The sequence below is a fragment of the Felis catus genome, chromosome D4, assembly GCF_018350175.1.
Source record: "Felis catus isolate Fca126 chromosome D4, F.catus_Fca126_mat1.0, whole genome shotgun sequence".
NCBI classification, from domain to species: Eukaryota; Metazoa; Chordata; class Mammalia; order Carnivora; family Felidae; genus Felis; species Felis catus.
This window is the reverse complement of record NC_058380.1, coordinates 40,602,878-40,623,342: the sequence shown is the minus strand read 5'-3', so window position 1 is coordinate 40,623,342 and position 20,465 is coordinate 40,602,878. Positions and strand designations below refer to the sequence as shown.

Genomic DNA, 20,465 nt, shown 5'->3' with positions numbered 1-20,465 from the left:
CACATTCCAGGAACTGAACCACAAACTGGAGTGTAGCTGAAGCACTGCAGAGATACAGCTGAAAACATTAGCAAGATAGACGCCCTGTGAGCCAATGAATAATTCAAGACTTTTGTCTAAGAGAAACTGAAAGGTTTTAAGAGAGGCACAACCAGATGTGCAACTCAGAAAACTCCAACGCATCAACCAACAATAGAGAGAGAGCACCAACGGAAGCAAAACAACACGATAGGCTTAAGGGCAATACATAGATGAAAGAGTCTGGACTCTAGAAGACCCTTCAAAAACTTTAGGAATGTTACAAGAAGAGCTCCGGATATTAGAAGTACATCTATTTCCCAAGGAAGAGAGAGAAGTTGTAGTCCTGTGGAAAGGCATCTTAGGGCCAAAATAAATGGAGTTTTAGATGGGAGAGGGGCCAAGTGCGTCCTGAGCCATTTGAAAGAGACAGTGGTTGAAAGGCAGATTTGGACTATAGGTGGAAGGCTTCATATGTCTAAGGAATCTGAAATATGTCGCAGAGAAGAGGGACAGCCATTGAAAAGTCCATAGCAGATGAGCATGCTCGGGTGGTAGCATGATGAATAAATCAAAAGGAGAAAAACTGGGCCCAGGAGAGGTGGGAGGCTTTCATAGCGCTCCAAGCATCGCTAATGTAAACACTAGCCATGGCGATTAGGCAAACAGATTTGGCTGATATTATAAAAGAAACCAGGGTGGAGTTGAAACGCCTGACTAAATGGTCGAGGGGGACAACAGGAAGGGTAGGATCAAGGTTACGGAAAGACGATGTGGTGTGAAGGAAGTGGGCTACAAACCGGAAAATTATAAACGTCACTATTACACACACATTTCCTCTAGTGTTATCACAGCGCAGTATAAAGTGTGACTGACAGAGCAGCACTGGTCTGACAGCTATCTGTAATCCAATCAGTACAGACAACGAGTAAGCATTTTTTTCGAGAGTAAGCATTTAGCAACACTGGAAGTAATAAATGAATTTAATAAAGTTGCAGGATACAAAATTATTATATAGTAATCAGCTGCATTTCTATACAGTAATAATAAAGTAGCAGAAAGAGAAACTTTTTTAAATAATTCCATTTACAATTGCATCAAAAAGAATAAAATAGTAAGGAATAGACTTAACCAAGGAGGTGAAAGACCTGTACTCTGAAAACTACAAAACACTGATGAAAGAAACTGAAGATAACACACAGAAATGGAAAGGTACTGCATGCTCATGGACTGGAAGAATTAATATAGGTAAAATATCCCTACTACTCAAAACAACCTACAGATTCAATGCAATCTCTATCAAGGTAACAGCATTTTTCATAGAACTAGAACAAATAACATAAAAATTTGTATGGAACCAAAAAAACCCAAAGAGCACAGCCATCTTGAGAAAGAACAATTCTGGAGGTATCATAATCCCAGATTTCAAGATACACTACAAAGCTGTAGTAATCAATGAGTATGATACTGGTACAAAAAAAGACACATAGACCAATGGAACAGAATAGAGAGCCCAGAAATAAACCCACACTTATAGGGTCAATTAATCTATGAAGAAGGAAGCAAGAGCCTGGGTGGCTCAGTCGGTTAAGCATCCGACTTCAGCTCAGGTCATGATCTCTCGGTCCGTGAGTTTGAGCCCTGCGTCGGGCTCTGTGCTGACAGCTCAGAGCCTGGAGCCTGTTTCAGATTCTGTGTCTCCCTCTCTCTGACCCTCCCCCATTCATGCTCTGTCTCTCTCTGTCTCAAAAGTAAATAAACATTAAAAAATTTTTTTTTTTTTTTAAAAAGAAGCAAGAATATATAATGTGGAAAAACAGTCTTCTTCAACAAATGGTGTTGGGAAAAACTGGACAGCTACATGCAAAGGAATGAAACCAAATCACTCTCTTACACCACATACAAAAATAAGCTCAAAATGGATTAAAGACCTTAATGTGAGACATGAAACCATGAAACTCCTAAAAGAAAAAACACATTAATCTCTAAATATTTTTCTAGATGTCTCCTCAGGCAAGGGAAACAAAGGCCAAAATAAACTATTGGGACTATACCAAGGCAAAAAGTTTTCACATAGCAACAAAAACCATCAAAAAACGAAAAGGTAAACTACTGAATGGGAGAAGATATAAATGATATATCCAATAAAGCATTAATATCCAAAATAAAGAACTTACACGACTCAACAGCAAAAAAGCCAAATAACCCAATTAAAAATGGCAGAGGGCCTGAACAGATGTTTTCCAAAAGAAGACATGCAAATGGCCAACAATGCTCAACACCACTCAGCAGGGAAATACAAATCAAAACCACCATGAGCGTGCCTGGGTGGCCCAGACGGTTAAGGGTCCAACTTTGGCTCAGGCTTGAGCCCTGCATTGGGTTCTGTGCTGACAGCTTAGGAGCCTGGAGACTGTGTCTCGTCTCGCTCTGCCCCTCCCCTGCTCACACTATGTCTCTCTCTCTCTCTCTCTCTCTCTCTCTCTCTCTCTCTCTCTCTCTCTCTCTCTCAAAAAGTAAACAAACATTGGGATGCCTGGGTGGCTCAGTCAGTTAAGAGTCCAATTTCAGCTCAGGTCATGATCTCACAGTTTGTGGGTTCGAGCCCCACATTGGCCTCTGTGCTGACAGCTCAGAACCTGAAGTCTGCTTCAGATTCTGTGTCTCCTTCTCTCTCTGCCCCTCCCCTGCTCACGTTCTCTTTTTCTCTCTCTCTCAAAAAAATAAACATTAAAAAAATTTTTTAAATAAATAAACATTTAAAAAAATCCCAAACCACCATGATATACCATCTCACACCAGTCAGAATGGCTAGAATCACAAAGACAAGAAATAACAAGTGTTGGCAAGGATGTAGAGAAAAAGGAACCTTTGTGCACTGTTCGTGACAATTAACTGGTGCAGCCATTGTGGAAAACAGTATGAAGGTTCTAGAAGGGGAGGGGAGGGGAGGGGAGGGGAGGGGAGGGGAGGGGAGGGGTGGGGAGGGGAGGGGAGGGGAGGCAAGGGAAGAAAAAAGAAAAGAAAAGAAAAGAAAAGAAAAGAAAAGAAAAGAAAAGAAAAGAAAAGAAAAGAAAAGAAAAGAAAAATACTATATGATCCAGTAACTCCACTATTGGGTATTCACCCAAAGAAAACAAAAACACTAATTTGAAAAGATATACACATCCCTAGATTTACTACAGCATTATTTACAAGTCAAGATATGGAGGCAATCCAAGTGCCCATGGATAGATGAATGGATAAAGATGTGATATACTTACACAACGGAATATGACTCAGCCATAGAAAAGAATGAGATCTTGCCACTTGCAACAACATGGACAGACCTAGAGTATTACGCTAAATGAAATAATTCAGACAGAGAAAGACAAATACTATACAACTTCACTTATATGTGGAATTTAATAAACAAAACAAGCAAACAAAAAGCAGAAAACAGCCCCATAAATACAGAGAACAGATGGCTGCCAGGAAAGGTTGGGGGGGGGGGTACAAATGGGTGAAGGGGAGTGACAGGTAGAAATTTTCAGTTGTGGAATAAGTAATCATGGGGATAAAGGGACAGCAGAGAGAATACAGTCAATAATATTGTAATAAATAGCCTTGTGTGATGACAGACGGGAGCCACACTTGTAAGCATAGAACATATATAGCTGTCAAACCACTAAGCTTTATACCTGAAACCAATGAAGCATTGTGTATCAATTATACTTCAATAAAAACAAATTCAAGGCAATGACATATTTAAAAAAAATAAAAACAAAACAAAACAAAAAGCATAATGACCTGGAAGTTTTCTGGGAAAAGTTGTCTTTGACAGCCCTTTTTAAAAATCTTCAAAAAATAGGGGCGCCTGGGTGGCGCAGTCGGTTAAGCGTCCGACTTCAGCCAGGTCACGATCTCGCGGTCCGTGAGTTCGAGCCCCGCGTCGGGCTCTGGGCTGATGGCTCGGAGCCTGGAGCCTGTTTCCGATTCTGTGTCTCCCTCTCTCTCTGCCCCTCCCCCGTTCATGCTCTGTCTCTCTCTGTCCCAAAAATAAATAAAAACGTTGAAAAAAAAAATTAAAAAAAAAAAATCTTCAAAAAATAATAGTAATAATAAACTTTGGTCTAAAAAAAAAAAAACAACCACAAACTTTTATTGTGTTTGTGGTTGTTGTCCCCCTGCCCCACCGCCCCCCCCCCACCCGCCGTAGGCTTCACACACAGCAAGAAGCCCAACGCAGGGATTGAACTCAAGACCCTGAGATCAAGACCTGAGCTGAGATCAAAAGCCAGACAAGAATGTTTGTCTTGTCATTCCACTTTCCTAGTAATTCATTGGTATCCTATTTTACAAAAGTATGAATTTGTCAAAAATTAAACATTGAAAACAAAAGATAACTGGTTCTTTACAACAGCTTGAAAAACACTATCAGCATATTTCACTTACACTGAAATCTAAGTAGATTAACTGCATTCTTTGTAAACACACATTTTATTTATTTATTTATGTATTTATTTATTTATTAATGTTTATTATTTTTGAGAGAGCGAGACAGAGCACAAGCAGGGGAGGGGCAGAGACAGAAGGAGACAGAATAGGAAGCAGGCTCCAGGCTCAACTATGTGGGGCTCAAACTCACAGACCACGAGATCATGACCTGAGCTGACTGACTGAGCCACCCAGGTGCCCCTACACACATTTAAAAATAAACATAAATCTGGGGTGCCTGGTTGGCTCAAGTCGGTGGAGCATGCGACTTCGGCTCAGGTCATGATCCCATGGTTCGTGGGTTCCAGCCCCATGATGGGCTCTGCCCTGACAGTGAGGAGCCTACTTTGGATTCTCTGTCTCCTCTCTCTCTTCCCCTCCCCTTCCCTCTCTCTCACTCTTTCAAAAATAACCATTAAAAAAAATTGTAAGGGACACCTGGGTAGCTCAGTCGGTTAAGCAGCTGACTTCGGCTCAGGTCATGATTCGTGAGTTCGAGCCGTGTGTTGGGGCTCTGTGCTAACAGCTCAGCGCCTGGAGCCTGCTTGGGATTCTGTGTCCCCCTCTCTCTGCCCCTCCCCTTCTCATGCTGTCTCTCTTTCTCTTCCAAAAATAAATAAACATTAAAAAAAAATTTTTTTTAATTTTTTTAAATAAACACAACTCTGAATATGGACTGGACATTAGTTGTTATTTACTGCTAATTTTCTTAGGGTAATAATACCACTCATTACGTAGAAGAATGATACTTTTCGGAGATATACACTGATATAGTTAGGTATAAATTACTGTCTGATAACTTACTGAATAGTTCGGCAATAGATAAAGCCTTGCAGCAGGTATCACAAACACACACAGCTAAAGCAAATACAGCCAAATGTTAACAATGGTTGAATTGGGGAGGGGGGGGTGATAACTATAGGTACTTTCAACCTCTGAATAACATAATGTTGAAAAAATAGTTAAATAAGTACCACATAATAAAAGTAAAGCCTGCCATACCCCAAAGTCACTAGGTCGGTGTTCTCTGGGATGACTTCTGGGTCCTCACCCTCCTCAAGGCACTTTAATTTATCAAGGCTAAAACAGAAACAAAAAGGAAAAGCAATCACCCATCTTGTCCACAGAGAGTCAGGTTTGTGTCCTAAAAATATCATTAAATAACTAAGTCAGATCAAATCCGGCAGGCGGCTCAGAGGAAGTCAGAATTCAAGACAATGATTTCTGTGCCGATATTCTATAAAGAAAGGATACGTGGCCGATTGACATATGGCGGCTAATGCTACTACATGGAGAAAGAGATCGTTTATATTTTCACCCCATTGAAGCCACTTTTGGGGGGGAAATTTTCGTAATAGCATACCCGGAAGGTCCCCAAAAGGGACCACAGTGAATCAAGGTCTTAACGCTCCTCTGGTTAACGCTCCTCTCCTTCCGGCCCCATCATTGCTAAAGCTCCTCCATTGTCAAAGTGTCTTGTCAATGGCAGGTACACATCCTGTTACTCTGACCGCTTCCCTATATTAACAAGGACTTTAAAAAAATCACGGGGGGAGGGGAGGGGGAATTAATCTTTCGTGCAGCTCTCCCGTCCCTTCACTCCAACTCGCAGAAATTGTGCATTCCGATCACGGGACATCTCCCAGGGTTCCAGGAAAGCTCTAGCAGGTTTAAAGCTTTCAAAGGGCGGCCCTTCTACCCCGGGGAGTAAATCACAGGCCCTCCCAAGGTGGGTCCCAGGGAAGCGCAGTAGCAAGGCTTCAATCAGGTTGGCCCCAAGCAACAAGAGCCCCTCGGCCGCGCACTCACCCGCACACGGTCCGCAGCTCTGCTGCCGCCTCCAAGCTGCAGCCCAGATCCCGGGCCACCGCAGCATCCTCCTGGCCCCACTCGGCGACCCCTTGGCTCCCTGGCAGCGCGGATGCTTGCGGCTCCTTCAGCGACAAGTCCCCTTCTCCGCGCAACCGGCCACGCCACAGCTCCCCGAAAGCGCCCACATAGAATGCACGCGTATTTAGCTCGGGAAGCTCGTACTCTGGAAAGTTGCAGCTCCCACTGCTGGAGACGGGGTCCTGCCTGCTACCCATCCCGTGGCACGTTGGGCCGATCCGGGTGCCTTCAGCCATGTTCACCCACTCCTTTCCCTGCAAAAGCCGGGCGATCAAGACTTCGCGGAGCGTAATGGGACTTGTAGTTGCACGGGGCTCGGTCCGAGGGGCGGCGGGGCTGCGTGGGCTCAGCTTCAGACACTACATTTCCCAGCAGGCCCCGGGCCGGGCACGCCCCCGGGCGCGGCACCGCGAGCTTCCGCGCTCAGGGCTGAGCGCATTGTTCTCGGCTCGCGGATTCACGAGCAGCTGTTGGTTGGGTTCTCAGTGCGGGGTCACCTGTGTTGTTGCATTCCCGTCCCCCACGGTTACGTGGCGTCGCTCTCTGCTAGGTAGGGCGGCCTCTGTACGCCCTTCGATCCCCGATCATTGCAGTATTTGGCCCCGGGATGCGAGACTTTTCCTTGACTCCGGGGTTCGTGCGCTGCGCTGTTGCCTCACTGTCCCAGAGCTTGAGAGACCTGGGGGGCGAGGGATGAGACCACTGACTCTACCGGACCTCCAGATTCCGGTCGTTAAAAATCTCCCCAGCGGCCCCATGTTCTTGAGTATAAACGTATGCATCGCTCAACGCACGCACGATAGTGTTTATTGAGAGTCAACTATGTATCAGATACTGTATACATTATTAACTCTAATGTATATTTTTGAAAATCACAACCCTCTCAGGAAGGGATTATCGGCCCCATCGTAACTGTTGAGGAAGGAGTTAACTGTTAGGAAATAGAAGCAGGAATGGAACTGTCTAGCTTCAGATGGAACTTTTCTCCCTCGCTCAGAAGCCCCAAAGGACTCAGCAGGACATATAGAAGGAGCTCTGGATGGCTATTTATTGCTATATATCATATACCAGTAGGATATACCATATATTCACACATCATATAATTAACCCATTTTGAATGTTCATCCAGTGGTTTTTAGGCTATTTACAGAGTTGTGCAACCATCACCATAATCAATTTGAGGATAAACTAACCGCTCCGGAAAGAAACCCTGCACCTTTGAGCTATCACCCACAATCCTCTTAACTCCTCCAGCCCTACCCAGTCACCAATCTTTGTCTCTATAGATTTACAGATTCTGGGCATTTAGTATAAATGGCACGTTTATGTGGTCTTTTGTGATTAGCTTTTTTCACTCAGCATATTTTCTGGGCTTACCATCCATATTGTAGCATGTATCTATTTCTTTTTATGGCTGAATAATATTGCATTGCGTGGTAAAGCACATTCTGTTTATCCCAACAAAAAGTTGTTTCTGGGCACCTGGATGGCTCAGTTGGTTAAGCAACCGACTTTGGCTCGGGTCATGATCTCACTGCTCATGAGTTCAAGCTCCACATGGGGCTCTCTTCAGCACAGGGCCTGCTTAGGATCCTGCCTCCCTCTCTCTCTGTCCCTCCCTCACTCTCTCAAAAATAAACATTAAATATATATATATAAATATATATATATTTATATATATAAATTTTTACATTTTGGTTATTATGAACAATGCTGCTATGAACATTCATGTACAAGTTTTTTGTGACGTATATTTTCATTTATTTCATAGGTATTTTTTCTTTTCTCTTTCTCTCTCTCTCTCTCCCTCTCTAGTCACTATGTGACTATATAGCCATGTGAAGAATTGCCCATTTTCCATAGTGGCTGCCCCATTTTATATTCCCACCAATATTGTATGAGGATTCAGATTTTTCCACATCTTTGTCAACACTTGTTATTATCTTATTTTTTTATTGTAGCCATCCTAATGGACGTGAAGTAGTATCTCGTGGTTTTGATTTGCATATCATACCTAGTGATATTGAGCATCTTTTCAGTACTTACCGACCAATTGTATATCTTCTTTGCAGGAATGTCTATTTAAGTCTTTTGCCAATTTTTAGTTAGGTTATATGTCTTTTTACAGGAGATCTGGTATTTCTCTACATATTGTTGTAGGAAACATCTGTTGTTTTTGCTTAGTATACTGTTCATTTTTTTTTAAAGTTACCATTTATTAAATTTTTTTTCAACGTTTATTTATTTTTGGGACAGAGAGAGACAGAGCATGAACGGGGGAAGGGCAGAGAGAGAGGGAGACACAGAATCGGAAACAGGCTCCAGGCTCTGAGCCATCAGCCCAGAGCCCGACGCGGGGCTCGAACTCACAGACCGCGAGATCATGACCTGGCTGAAGTCGGACGCTTAACCGACTGCGCCACCCAGGCGCCCCATAAAGTTACCATTTATTATTTCTGGGAGAGAAAGAGAGAAAGAGACAGCAGATGTGTGCAGCAGCAGGGGAGGGGCAGAGAGAGAGAGAGGGAGAGAGAGAGGAAGACATAGAATCCAAAGCAGGCTCCAGGCTCTGAACCATCAGCACAGAGCCCGATGCAGGGCTTGAACCGAACTCACAAACCATGAGATCATGACCTGAGCCAAATTGGATGCTTACTCGACTGAGCCACCAGGCACCCATTAGACTTGACCTTCCTACTCCTTTTGGTCCTCCTAGGGCTGCCTAACATAGAATCCTTCCAACTCTGCCACAGTGATTCGTTCAAGGATGAGTAGATTATTCAATTAGCACCAAGCAGAATCCTCCTCTGGGGTTTTATCTATAAACTGAGAAATTTTTCTTCCATTCTGAGTACCTAAGGATGTGACCCAGACAGCCTGCCTAAGAGAATAAAGAAAGCCAAGAGTTTAAATAAGCAAAGTCAGAAGGTGGAGAGAAGTCATGTGTCATTGTAACTAAAGCCATCTTCCCCTCATGATGTAAGCCAGTGGTTGTTTTAACTTAAACTAGTTTGAGTTGGATTCTTGCACAATCCTTCCAGTGCCTGTAAGACTTCACCCAAAACCTCTCAACAGGGGGAGCTCTCACTCCAGACAATGAGGTCACACTTCAGGCAGAATTCTAAAACACATCTGGGATTTAGTTAACAATGGCTTCAGGAGTGGAGGCCACAATGGTCCCTGAGCAGCAGTGGGTAGGGGCAGGACCAGAATAATCGTATCAGGGAAAGGTGGTTCTCATCACTTTAAGGTGTGGTGCTGGGAGCTGCAGTTTGAGAGGTGTGGATTGCAAGCATTCGTGGGGAAAGGATTTGTGATGAGCACCAGCAGCCGGCCATTGCAATATGGCACTCAGGTGAGTCTTTTTATCAGCAGCCTCCCCTTGGAATAAGGCTGAAGAGGTCCACAATATCCACTGCAGAATAAAAAGTATTTTGAACTGAAGGTGTTTGAGAATACACATTTCCCCCTGAACTCCATTGTCTGCCTAAATGCAGAGCCGCCCCAAGGAACACAATTGTCATAAATCCCCTCCCTGCAGCCAAAGAAGATTGACTTAGAAGTGGGCACACACACTCAAACGGACATTGTCATAAAACTATCATATCTCCCATCTATTCTCCTCAAGGCCAGTTTATCTTTCCTAAAAGCCACCTATTTTCCGGTAAGTGCCCTTACCCTCCCCCTATGAAGTCATTTGTTTTCCTAAATGCCCTTCTCCCCTTCTGCCTCTATTAAGATGGTGTATAAGCCAAAATTAGAACCGTCTCCTTGAGTCACATTTTTCTGTGAACTCTCCCATACATCATACATATGTGAATAAAAATCTATTTTTTCTCTTTACAAAATTAAAAAATATATATATGTATCAATTCTTGAGAGACAGAGACAGAGTACAAGCAGAGGAGGATCAGAGAGAATGGGAGACCCAGAGTCTGAAACAGGCTACAGGCTCCAAGCTGTCAGCACAGACCCTGACACGGGGCTCAGACTCACGAGCCATGAGATCATGACCTGAGCCAAAGTCAGACGCTTAACCAACTGAGCCACCCAGGCACCCCTATCTTTCCTCTTTAATCAGTCATTTGACGTCAGTTTAATTCACAGACTGCCAATGGCTGAATCCCAGAGAGTAGAGGAAAAGTTTTTCCTTCCCAACGAGGCCGTGGCAAAGGCAGCTTCCCATCCTTTGGTGAATTTGGCAGAAGACAGGAATATTGCTGGGCCTGGCCCTAGAACTAGACAATAGCAGAAAGGAGGCAGAAAGGCGGGTATATACCCACACCCAGGATAGGTATAGTCCCTGTAATTCTGGTGAGCTCTGTATGATTCCTGACAGAGAAAAAAAAAAACCTCTAAGGCTTCCCAATTGTGGATATTGGAACCATTAGGTTGAGGTGGTGGCCTATGATTGAGTTGGGATTCTGGTGGGGTGCCTGGGTGGCTCAGTTGCTGAAGCATCCAACTTCTGCTCAGGTCATGATCTCATGGTTTGTGAGTTTGAGCCCCGCATCGGGCTTTGTGCTGACAGCTCAGAGCCTGGAGCCTGCTTTGGATTCTGTGTCTCCCTCCCTCTCTCTCTCTCTGCCCCTCCCTGGCTTGCACTCTCTCTCTCTCTTTCTCTCTCTCTCAAAAATAAACATTAAAAAAAATTTTTTTTTAAAAAGAGTTGGGATTCTGGGTAATGGCACAAACCAAGATTATGAAGTATCTGGCTCTTGGTTGAGTAGTAGGAATTAGGGAGACATGAGCTCTCAAAGTTTGCCTCGGAGCTTTTAGTTTCCTTGCCTGAGATGCTTATATGGGCTTATCAGGTGATGAAAACTGGCTTGCTTGTGGGCACTGTGGCAAACTGAGGAGGAGCAGTAAACCAGAGGTGTGAGACACAGGAGGATATGAGGTGTGGTGAGAGGCCAAGTGCACAGGAACCGGTTCCTCTAAACACACAGACACCTTGAGCTGCAATGGCCAACGTGCAGGAATGCAGGCCTCATCTACCAGAGCCTCCAAAAGTCCTAAAGAAGTCAGATATTCAGCTTTCAAAAAAGAAGCGACAAATTTAAGTTTGTTAAACAAAGAAGCCATTAGACGGAGATGGCTCTAATGCCATGGTGGCCAAAGTAAACGAACCCAATGTAAGTCCATCAACGTATCCAAGTTATGAAATCAAAATGCTAAGGACGACCAATCACAAACAGCCAACCAGGCTTAAGCTCCAGTCAATTTCCTTGCTTTCCTCCTGCCTTCTCTCCATAATCACCTCTCTCCAAGCTCCTCCCAGGGGATGCTCCTAATCACTTCAATGTGGCACTGCCTGCCTGATTTGAGTCCAGTTTTGGTCAGATAGACTTGTAAAAAAAAAATGTCTTCATACACCTCAGTTTACCTTTTAACAGCTCATATAACATTTTAAAATAATATTCAGGGGCGCCTGGGTGGAAGTCAGTTAAGCGTCCGACTTCAGCTCAGGTCATGATCTCACAGTTCATGAGTTCGAGACCCCCGTCGGGCTCTGTGCTGACAGCCCAGAGCCTGGAGCCTGCTTCGGATTCCGTGTCTCCCCCTTTCTCTGCTCCTCCCCGCCCCCTCAAAAACAAATATAAAAAAAAATTAAAAAATAATATTCAGACCAAATACAACACACAGAGGCATCTGGCCTGAGGCCCACAGTTTGTGATCTCTGATGTATTATATCTCTACAATCCACCCCATTCCTAATTAATGTGATTCCACATGTGAACTTCCAGTTTGCTTTCCAGAATAATTCTACCCCAAGTTCTCCTTATCAGAATTCAACTATAGGCACTTGAGAGCCTCACCTGAGACAAAAATCATGTTTCCATCATTTCAGTGTTGACTGTCTGAAAGGAACAATCCAAATGACAGCCCTGCCTTAGTTTAAAGCTAGGTTCTCTTTTCTGCTTATTATGGATCTTTGATAAGAAATACAATTGCTGAGAAGTCTGTTTTGCTTGCTGTTTGCTACGAGCATTGTGAGGCCTTTCCTGAATGTAACCCGCTGTGTAGTAGAATGGGTTGTAAACCTTCCTAAATGTAGTCTGATATGTAATGGAATGAGTGATTGTACATAAACTAACCGGCATTTCTCGCTTCTGTAAACCTGCTTGCTTAGCACATTCCTCACCTACCCTACCCCCTTCCCCCTTCCCCCTTTTTTCCTCCCGCCACAAGTAACGGACAAAGCCTTCCCGCCAAAGGACAGACAAAGGACGCCCAATCAGAGAACAACAAATGTCCTTACTTTAAAATCAACTAATCAGGCCCCTCATAATTTGAAACCTCCCCTGTGCTATTTGTCTCTGTCTATAAAAACGCTGTACCAACCCTAATCGTGGCCTCTTGCGTCACCGGCGACGAGTGCGCAGAGGACCAGGTTCGAACCTGCAATAAACGACCCTTGCCGCTTGGCTTTGACTTACGACTCTGGTGGACTTTTGTGGGAGGTTTCGGAACTTCGGGCATTACATGTCCAAGCCGTATTTCCATCTAGTTCTCTCTGATGTCTACATTTTCCTATGTCATCTATTTTATTCTTCTTCTCTGGCCTTAGCTTCTTTTCCTCTGAGATGTACAACTGATCTAGATTTTTAAAAACAATTTTTAAATAGGAACATAGGGGCACCTGGGTGGCTCAGTCAGTTAAGCATCCAACTCTTGATTTTGGCTCAGGTCATGATCTCGTGGTCGGTGGGATCAAGCCCTGCGTTGGGCTCCATGCTGACAGTGTGGAGCCTGCTTGGAATTCTCTCTCTACCTCTCTCTCTGCCCCTCCCCTCTCAAAATAAATAAACTTTAAAATAATAATAATAATAACAGTAATCTTTAAGTAGGCAATGGCTCACATGGCACAAAATTTAAAAGATACAAATATACAGGGAAAGTCTTTCTCCCTTCTCCCCAAGCCATGCAAGACCCCCTTCCTAGATTCCTGGAGGTATCCATACCTCTAGTTAGCAGTTTCCTGGGTATCTTTCCAAAAAATCATACACACACACACGTACATTTGCACAAGTGATAGTATACTATATACTATATATAGTATATATAGTATATTCTATACCTCACGTTCTATATTCTATACCTCATGTTGTTCACATAAGGTTATATCTTGGACATCCTTTTATGACAATATATACAGGGCACCCTAATTTGAAGTCCAGTGGAGATGCCCAGTAGAGAGAAAAATCTGAACCTAAATGAAAGTGAACCGTGCTAAGGACATAGATCTGCAGGGTCGTTTAGGAAGATGGTAGATAAAGTAATAATAAAAAACGAGATTGTCGAGAGATGGAAGAGAGCACAAAAGTGGTAGAAAGACAGCATGGAAGATGCAACACCCAGAGGAGACCCTCGTGGAGCAAAGCCCTAGGGTTTAAGCCAGCACAACACATAAGGATACATCTTACAAAGAGAAGAGTTTGCTAGGGCAGGGGCAAGAATTATGTGTGATGATAATAAAAATGCATGAAGTGGGGCGCCTGGGTGGCGCAGTTGGTTAAACGTCCGACTTCAGCCAGGTCACGATCTCGCGGTCCATGAGTTCGAGCCCCGCGTCGGGCTCTGGGCTGATGGCTCAGAGCCTGGAGCCTGTTTCCGATTCTGTGTCTCCCTCTCTCTCTGCCCCTCCCCCGTTCATGCTCTGTCTCTCTCTGTCCCCAAAATAAATAAACGTTGAAAAAAAAATTTTTTAAATAAAAAAAATAAAAATGCATGAAGATTTGTATGCTTGAACAGCACTATTTCCAAGAATGATTGATTCAGCACACTAAATGCCGTTGCACCCATTAAAGTCACCTTTCAGCCGTGAGCTTGGTCAGAATGGGCTTTTCCTATCCAGTGGCCTCTTCATTCCTCAGATCATTTTTGACTCTGTTGGTCCTGTTACAGCAAATACTCAGTGTCCAGGGAGAGACAAGCAACAAGCACTTGGGGAATCAGAAAAGACTGTTTATTTCGCACCAGTGCTGGCCCAACAGTGGCACCTCCAAAGGCTGAGCATCCAGTTCGGGTTTTACTGATCTTTTATACATATATGCTTCCGGGTTGGGCAGGACTAGTACCGTCAAGTTTCTGGTTCCTGACTGCTGGCTGATGCAAGAGGCAAGAAAGACTGCAGAAGCCAAAAGCATATAAGGGGAGTATCGGGTCTGGGACATCTGGCTGGTCCTTTTTATTTGCGTTTACCAGCTTTCCTCCCCAGTCCCATCTTGTTGGCTAGCATCTCCAAATGTGGGACACCTGGCCGGTCCTTTTTATTTGCGTTTACCAGCTTTCCTCCCCAGTCCCATCTTGTTGGCTAGCATCTCCAAATGTGGGACACCTGGCCGGTCCTTTTTATTTGCGTTTACCAGCTTTCCTCCTCAGTCTCATCTTGTTGGCTAGCATCTCCAATTGTGGGACACCTGGCCTGTGGTGTTGCCTGCCATGTTGTTTGGGAAAAATCTGGACAATCAAAGGGAGACAAGGGAGCGAAGGCCCACTTACCTTCTTCTTTGCTCTTTCCTTTGCTTTCACCTTTGTGAAATACACACACACACACACACACACACACACACACACACACACACGGATTCTTTTGGTTGAGAGTTGGCTGCGTTTCAAAGCACTGATGAGTTTGAACTGAAAAATAGAAATTGTGTCTCTAAAAAAATACTTCTTTGCCATCTATTACCTCAATTGAACTTAACCCCTACTGATGAATTACCATAGCTACACTGTTTCTGATGTTATTCTAAGCCAACTGATTTTCCAGTTACATAGATTATTTGGAATTCTGTAAGAGAGACTTGACTCTTCTCCATTGAGTTAAGTATTTAATCTTTTATTTATATCATGGATTCATTTTTTATGCTTTGGGTTATCATCCCAAACTGCTGTCTTAACCGTGTGTTTATGACGCTTAGATATCTTGCAAACACCGAAGAGATCTCCCCTCCCAGAGATAGCCAATTCCAAGGAATAATAAAGGACTCTTCTTTAAGTGCTCCTTTCAAATGCAAACCAACCACTTCACAATTAGCGGGAGAGCAGACCTCAATTCTAAAATGTAAATGACAATCACAAAGTGCCTTTCTTGACCTTTCTTCCTTTCAGGTTCTCTGGGGCAGACATTCCCACCAGATTCCAAGGCCCTGCCTCCACAGCCCACCCTCTGGCATTTCTAGTGAGCAGGGGTAGAGGCAAAGGCCTAGGCCTCACCCAATGCCCTTTAGACATTGTGAGGCTTCAGGAAAAGAGGAACTAGCCAGCTCTTCTCCACAAGAAGGGCTGGGGATTCCTCCTTGAAAACACAAACAAGAGAAAATCTTTTTCCTTGGTACTGTTCCTGGGTTCTCTGCTTCAACAGATTGTGTGTTCAGGTGGAGAGAGATTTTCCTGAAGCCAGGGGACCACCTGGGGCTTCCTCTCTGCCAAAGAAAGGAGGAGTGGTAGAAGGACAGAAATGGAATGGTGTGGCTGGGAAAGACAGCTGGAGTGCTCTTAGTCATAAAGGCAGTCGGTAGAATAATAACCATTTAGTGAGGAATAAGAGAACTATTCAGAGGCCTGACACTGAATGCAAGGAATGTTAACAGCCAGGTGGAAAACATGAATCTAGCATCCCCTTTCATTGTAAGCAATGATGCTTTTCAAGGTTGAATAACAGTTAATACGTATTTGCATAACGACCTTCTTTTTATTCTCTGAATTGCCCCCAATGAATTGCTTTAGAATACCTGTACTGTTCCGTGTTAGTGAGCAAAGGGAGTAAGAATGGCCACTAGTGGAAAATATAGACCTGGAGAAAACGATCACAAAATGTTCAGCCCCCTTTGGTTATAGGGACTATGGATGTGAAGAACAGACTTGGAGAGGCTGCGATTTTTGATGGAGGGAACTTGGGACATTGTCTAATTTCCATGATCCTGGAAGATCATCTTAAGATTCTGCAACCAAAGATTCCTTTTTGTTTTTAAATGTTTATTTATTTTTGAGAGAGAGAGCACATGTGTGCATGGTGGGGAGGGGCAGAGAGAGAGGAAGACAGAGAATCTCAAGCAGGCTCTGTGTGCCCTCAGCACAGAACTCATGAACCATGAGACCATAACCTGGGCCAAAATCCAGAATCTGATGCTTAACCGACAGAGCCACCCAGGTGCCCCTCCAACCAAATATTGTTTTATCTGCTTAAGTTACCCTGTAAGGGTTAAATTGTAGTGTAGGGCTAACCTGTAGCCTTAAGAAATAACAGCTTTGTTTTAACACTGTAGATTAAGAGATAACAGCCTTGTCCTATCAATCAAGGGAACAAAAGTTTAAGGGAAATCAACTGGTTTATGTTTGATTGGATTGGGGCAAGGGCAATGTCTGAACTGTTTCCACCCCCATCTGGAAACTATTTCTTTGTTCTGTCCCCAGGTGATGATAAGACGATGTGGTCGGCTATAAAACCTCTGTACCCGGCTGTTTGAGACCGTACTCTGGTCAAGAGTGTTGGTCCCGATCGGTTGGCCTTGCCTCTCATTGCAATAAATTTTGTTGTGACTGTCACTGGTGCCCGTAGCATTCTGTTTCGGGAGTCGTGTGGATGCAACAACCCTACTTCCTCTATGAGACACATTCACTCATGTGAGGATGATAGATCCTGGAAATGGTATAAAATGATTGAAGGCTAGAAGTGCGGGGGCAGATAATGAAATACTCTCTGATAGAAGATTCTGCCCTGCTCTTGGACAAAAACATCTTTTCCCTCTCTTCTCTCTCTTCTGTCTCTCTCTCTCTCTCTCTCTCTCTTAAAAATGAACATTAAAAAAAATATATGTAGAGGTTTTATGGAAATCCAAAACATAGGATCTGATACCAGGAATCAACGCTACATTTTCTCTTGTGGCATTTTAATGGTTATTTTTGAAACAGAGAGAGACACAGCATGAGCAGGGAAGGGGCAGAGAGGGAGGGAGACCCAGTCGGACGCTTAACCGACTGAGCCACCCAGGCGCCCCTCTTGTGGCATTTTGACTGTCACTGTGCATCTCCCCTCCGTTCCTCTCCTCTCTGTCACGTAGTTCTCACCTCCTCCCTCTGTAGACTGCTAAATGGTTGGGAAAACTTTCACCTTCTAGCTAGTCTAGGAAGAGGAGGTGTATAATAAAGAAGGATCTAAGCAGAGCTGGCCCACCCCTGAGGATGGGAAAGAGAGCCATCTACACCTCTGGTCATGTGAGCTAGATCTAAGGGACAGAAGCTATTCTTTCTCAACACAATTACTCTTTTGCACCTTGTCAAATATGTACCATTTCCAGGAAGAATAATCCTTCCCTTGTATGTGATTGTAGTTGAGAAAAAACTGCTCACCTTGTAATAGGTCAACTCATAAGATATCAGAAAGCTTATTGTATGTAAGTTCGGCTTAAACTCACCTTTCACGAAGAATGAGATAAAAGCTTATGTAGTTCCCTATTAGGGTTATCGGATATTACTAACCACCCTATCTCGCTTCTGTAACTTCGCCTGCTTGCTAAATGGATGACTTAGGTGGCAAAACGCTCCCCCACCCCTTCTACCCAGATCTGGCCTAGGCAAGACCAACATGTAAAAAGTCACGAACTCACTGCCCCATGGTACCTTAGGTGTCTATGATTGGTCACTTTAAACCCTCTTAGGACAAAGAACTTTAAATTGATAGGTTCCCGCCAAAACTAACGCCTGTGTGTCACAGTATAATTGGCTACCATGAAATGTTGTAAATTGTAATTGGTTAACTAAATAATGACGTATTCTGACTTGCTAAAATCCATATAAGCCCACTGCTACCTTTGTTCGGGGCCATTCTTGGCACTTTTCTCCTTAAGATCGGGATATCAGGTTTGGCCAGGCTGTGGATAAAATCTTGCCTTGCTTCTGTTGGGTATCTGGTGGGTTTTTCAACAGCACCCTGTTTCACACCTTAGAGAGGTGTGCATTACTTTTTAGGGACATTTCTAAGGAGGCCAAAGACATCAAACACTGGGGATGATCCTCGCCCTCCCAGGGTCAGCTGCGACTAAGCAAAGCACAGCCTCTCGGATGCTCAAGTTTGCAAGTCCCTACCAAAGTCCGAGGGGAGGAACGTCCTCCTACGGGGAGGGCAGGGTTTTCCTGAGGGATGGGTGGGCATGGGGGCACCCAACTGGGGGCTTCAAAGACAGACTACATTAGCTAGAGAGAGGTTGAAGAAGGACAGAGAGAGGGGGCATTTATATCAGACTCCCTCCTTTTGAAGGCCTAGTCTGGGAGGCTTTCCCTGGGGTGTAGGAGGATAAAGTCCGGCACAGTTACAGCCTGACTCCATGGAGATGAAACCCTATGGCCCACTTACAGTACATCGGGTGTCCGGTCAGGGAAGACTGGGCAGCTGGGATTCCCAGGCAGGAACAGTAAGTGTTCTCCATGACTTAGCGGGGCTCCAGCAGGGAGAGGACAAGACACACACCAGCCGCATCGAGGCAGAGTCTCCTTAGGGCAGAAAGAGAGATCCGCACTGCTTTGCTCCTGTTAAAAAGAAAACCGCGAGCATCAAATGGCTAAGGCCCCAAGTCAGTGAACCCGGGCCGAACGCCTAATCTAATGGTAGTTTTAACCTCCCCCAGAAAGGTAGACTTAACTGGTCCGTCAGGAATTTTCTGATCAGTAGCAGTGAGGTAATCTGTCACAGGCGTCTTCTTCATCAAGACCCCTCTGCCCATCCCAGTAAGGGAAGGTTATCTTGCCTGAAACAATCCTTTCTTTTCTTTTGCTAATCACTTTTTTTTTATGTTTATCTTATTATTTTTGAGAGAGAGGGCTCCCGCGCTTGAGCAGGGGAGGGGCAGAGAGCGAGGGAGACACAGAATCGGAAACCGGCCTCCGGGCTCTGAGCTGTCAGCACAGAGCCCACACGGGGCTCAAACTCACGAACTGTGAGATCGTGACCAGACTCTTAACCGACTGAGCCACCCAGGCGCTCCAACTTTTGCTAACAACTTCCTTGCTTCACCCTTCTTCCTACTAAAGCCTTCCGTTCTGTACAACTCTTTGGATCGCCCTTCTGCCCTATTCATACATTGTCTAATAAAAGCCAAATAGATCTTAAAATTTACTTAGTTGAATTTCGGTTTTTAACACTCCATAGACTCCACACTCACATGCTGCTAAAGGATACCTGACAGGATTGCCAGATTTAGCAAGTGAAGAAGCTAGAACATGTAACTAGAAATGTTACAAAGCTAGAAATGTAGCTAGGTCAGTTACATTTGACCTCCAGCTATAAATAAATAATGAACAAATGCTGTTTTAGTGTAAGTATGTCTCGTCCACTACCTCGCACATACTCATAGTAAAAAAAAAAATGGTTGTTGTTATTGTTGATCTGAAATTCAAAGTTAACTCTTATTTTTTCTGGAGAACTGTGCCTGGCCTACAGCCTACTTCATAATCTTTCACATCAGCCCCTGGAGCTGTAAGAAACTTTTCTCTGGCTCTCCAGAGAGAGAGAAAGCAAATGCCAGAGGCAGAAAGAAAGAGGAGAGGATTGGCCCAATTCTCCCTGTGTGGGAAAAACCCTGAGCACCAGGCCACGCTAGGCCATTGGTGGGCATTCAGACGGCCCTGTCCTACCTCCATTTCTGTTCTAACCAGCTGAGGCCATGGTGATGGGCTGCTGGGGGGAGGTGGGGTGTAGGGGCATACACGGAGTTCGTTTCCATAGACACAAGGCAGTTAGGAATGTAATTATGTCTAGTGCACGTGAGTCTGGGGTAGGCACCTCACGCCAGGCCTGCTCCTGCCGCCTCCTCTACTCCTCAGGCTGGAGGGGGCTCCTTATGTACTCCCCCTTACCTCAACTCCGGGCTGGCCCTGCTCCTCCCTTAGTCTTGAAACTCTCACATACGACTCATGTTTTCTGGCCCACTGCACTTCTACTGACACCCACTCCTTCCTCTTGTGAGGTCAGTCTTCTTACTAGCTCTCTTTTCTGCACAAAATGTGGTCGCCATTTCCCTCTGTTCATCCATGTAAGGTACAACTAAAATTCTTTATTTCTATGAAGGCTTTCCCACTCC

At 44.4% G+C, this 20,465-nt stretch overlaps 1 protein-coding gene and 1 long non-coding RNA gene across 5 annotated transcripts in view; both read right to left on the bottom strand.

Annotated features, from left to right (window-relative positions):
- Positions 1 to 6,739, bottom strand: part of SNAPC3 (small nuclear RNA activating complex polypeptide 3) — a 46,235-nt gene extending 39,496 nt beyond the window's left edge. For 2 of the 4 annotated variants that reach the window (XM_003995489.5, XR_441686.4), the window contains exons 1-2: positions 6,304 to 6,723; positions 5,497 to 5,574 (exon numbers count right to left, since the gene is read on the bottom strand). In XM_003995489.5, coding sequence (XP_003995538.2) covers positions 5,497 to 5,574; positions 6,304 to 6,620 — 395 coding nt within the window. In that variant the 5' untranslated portion in view covers positions 6,621 to 6,723. Of the gene's footprint in view, positions 1 to 5,496; positions 5,575 to 6,303 lie in introns of all 4 variants that reach the window. The other 2 variants (XM_045043741.1, XM_045043742.1) reach the window with 2 other exon arrangements.
- Positions 6,740 to 14,331: 7,592 nt separating this feature from the next.
- Positions 14,332 to 20,465, bottom strand: part of LOC109493804 — a 32,923-nt gene continuing 26,789 nt past the window's right edge. Inside the window, exon 5 of the long non-coding RNA XR_002148227.3 lies at positions 14,332 to 18,915. This is a non-coding gene — a long non-coding RNA (uncharacterized LOC109493804). The remainder of the gene's footprint in view (positions 18,916 to 20,465) is intronic.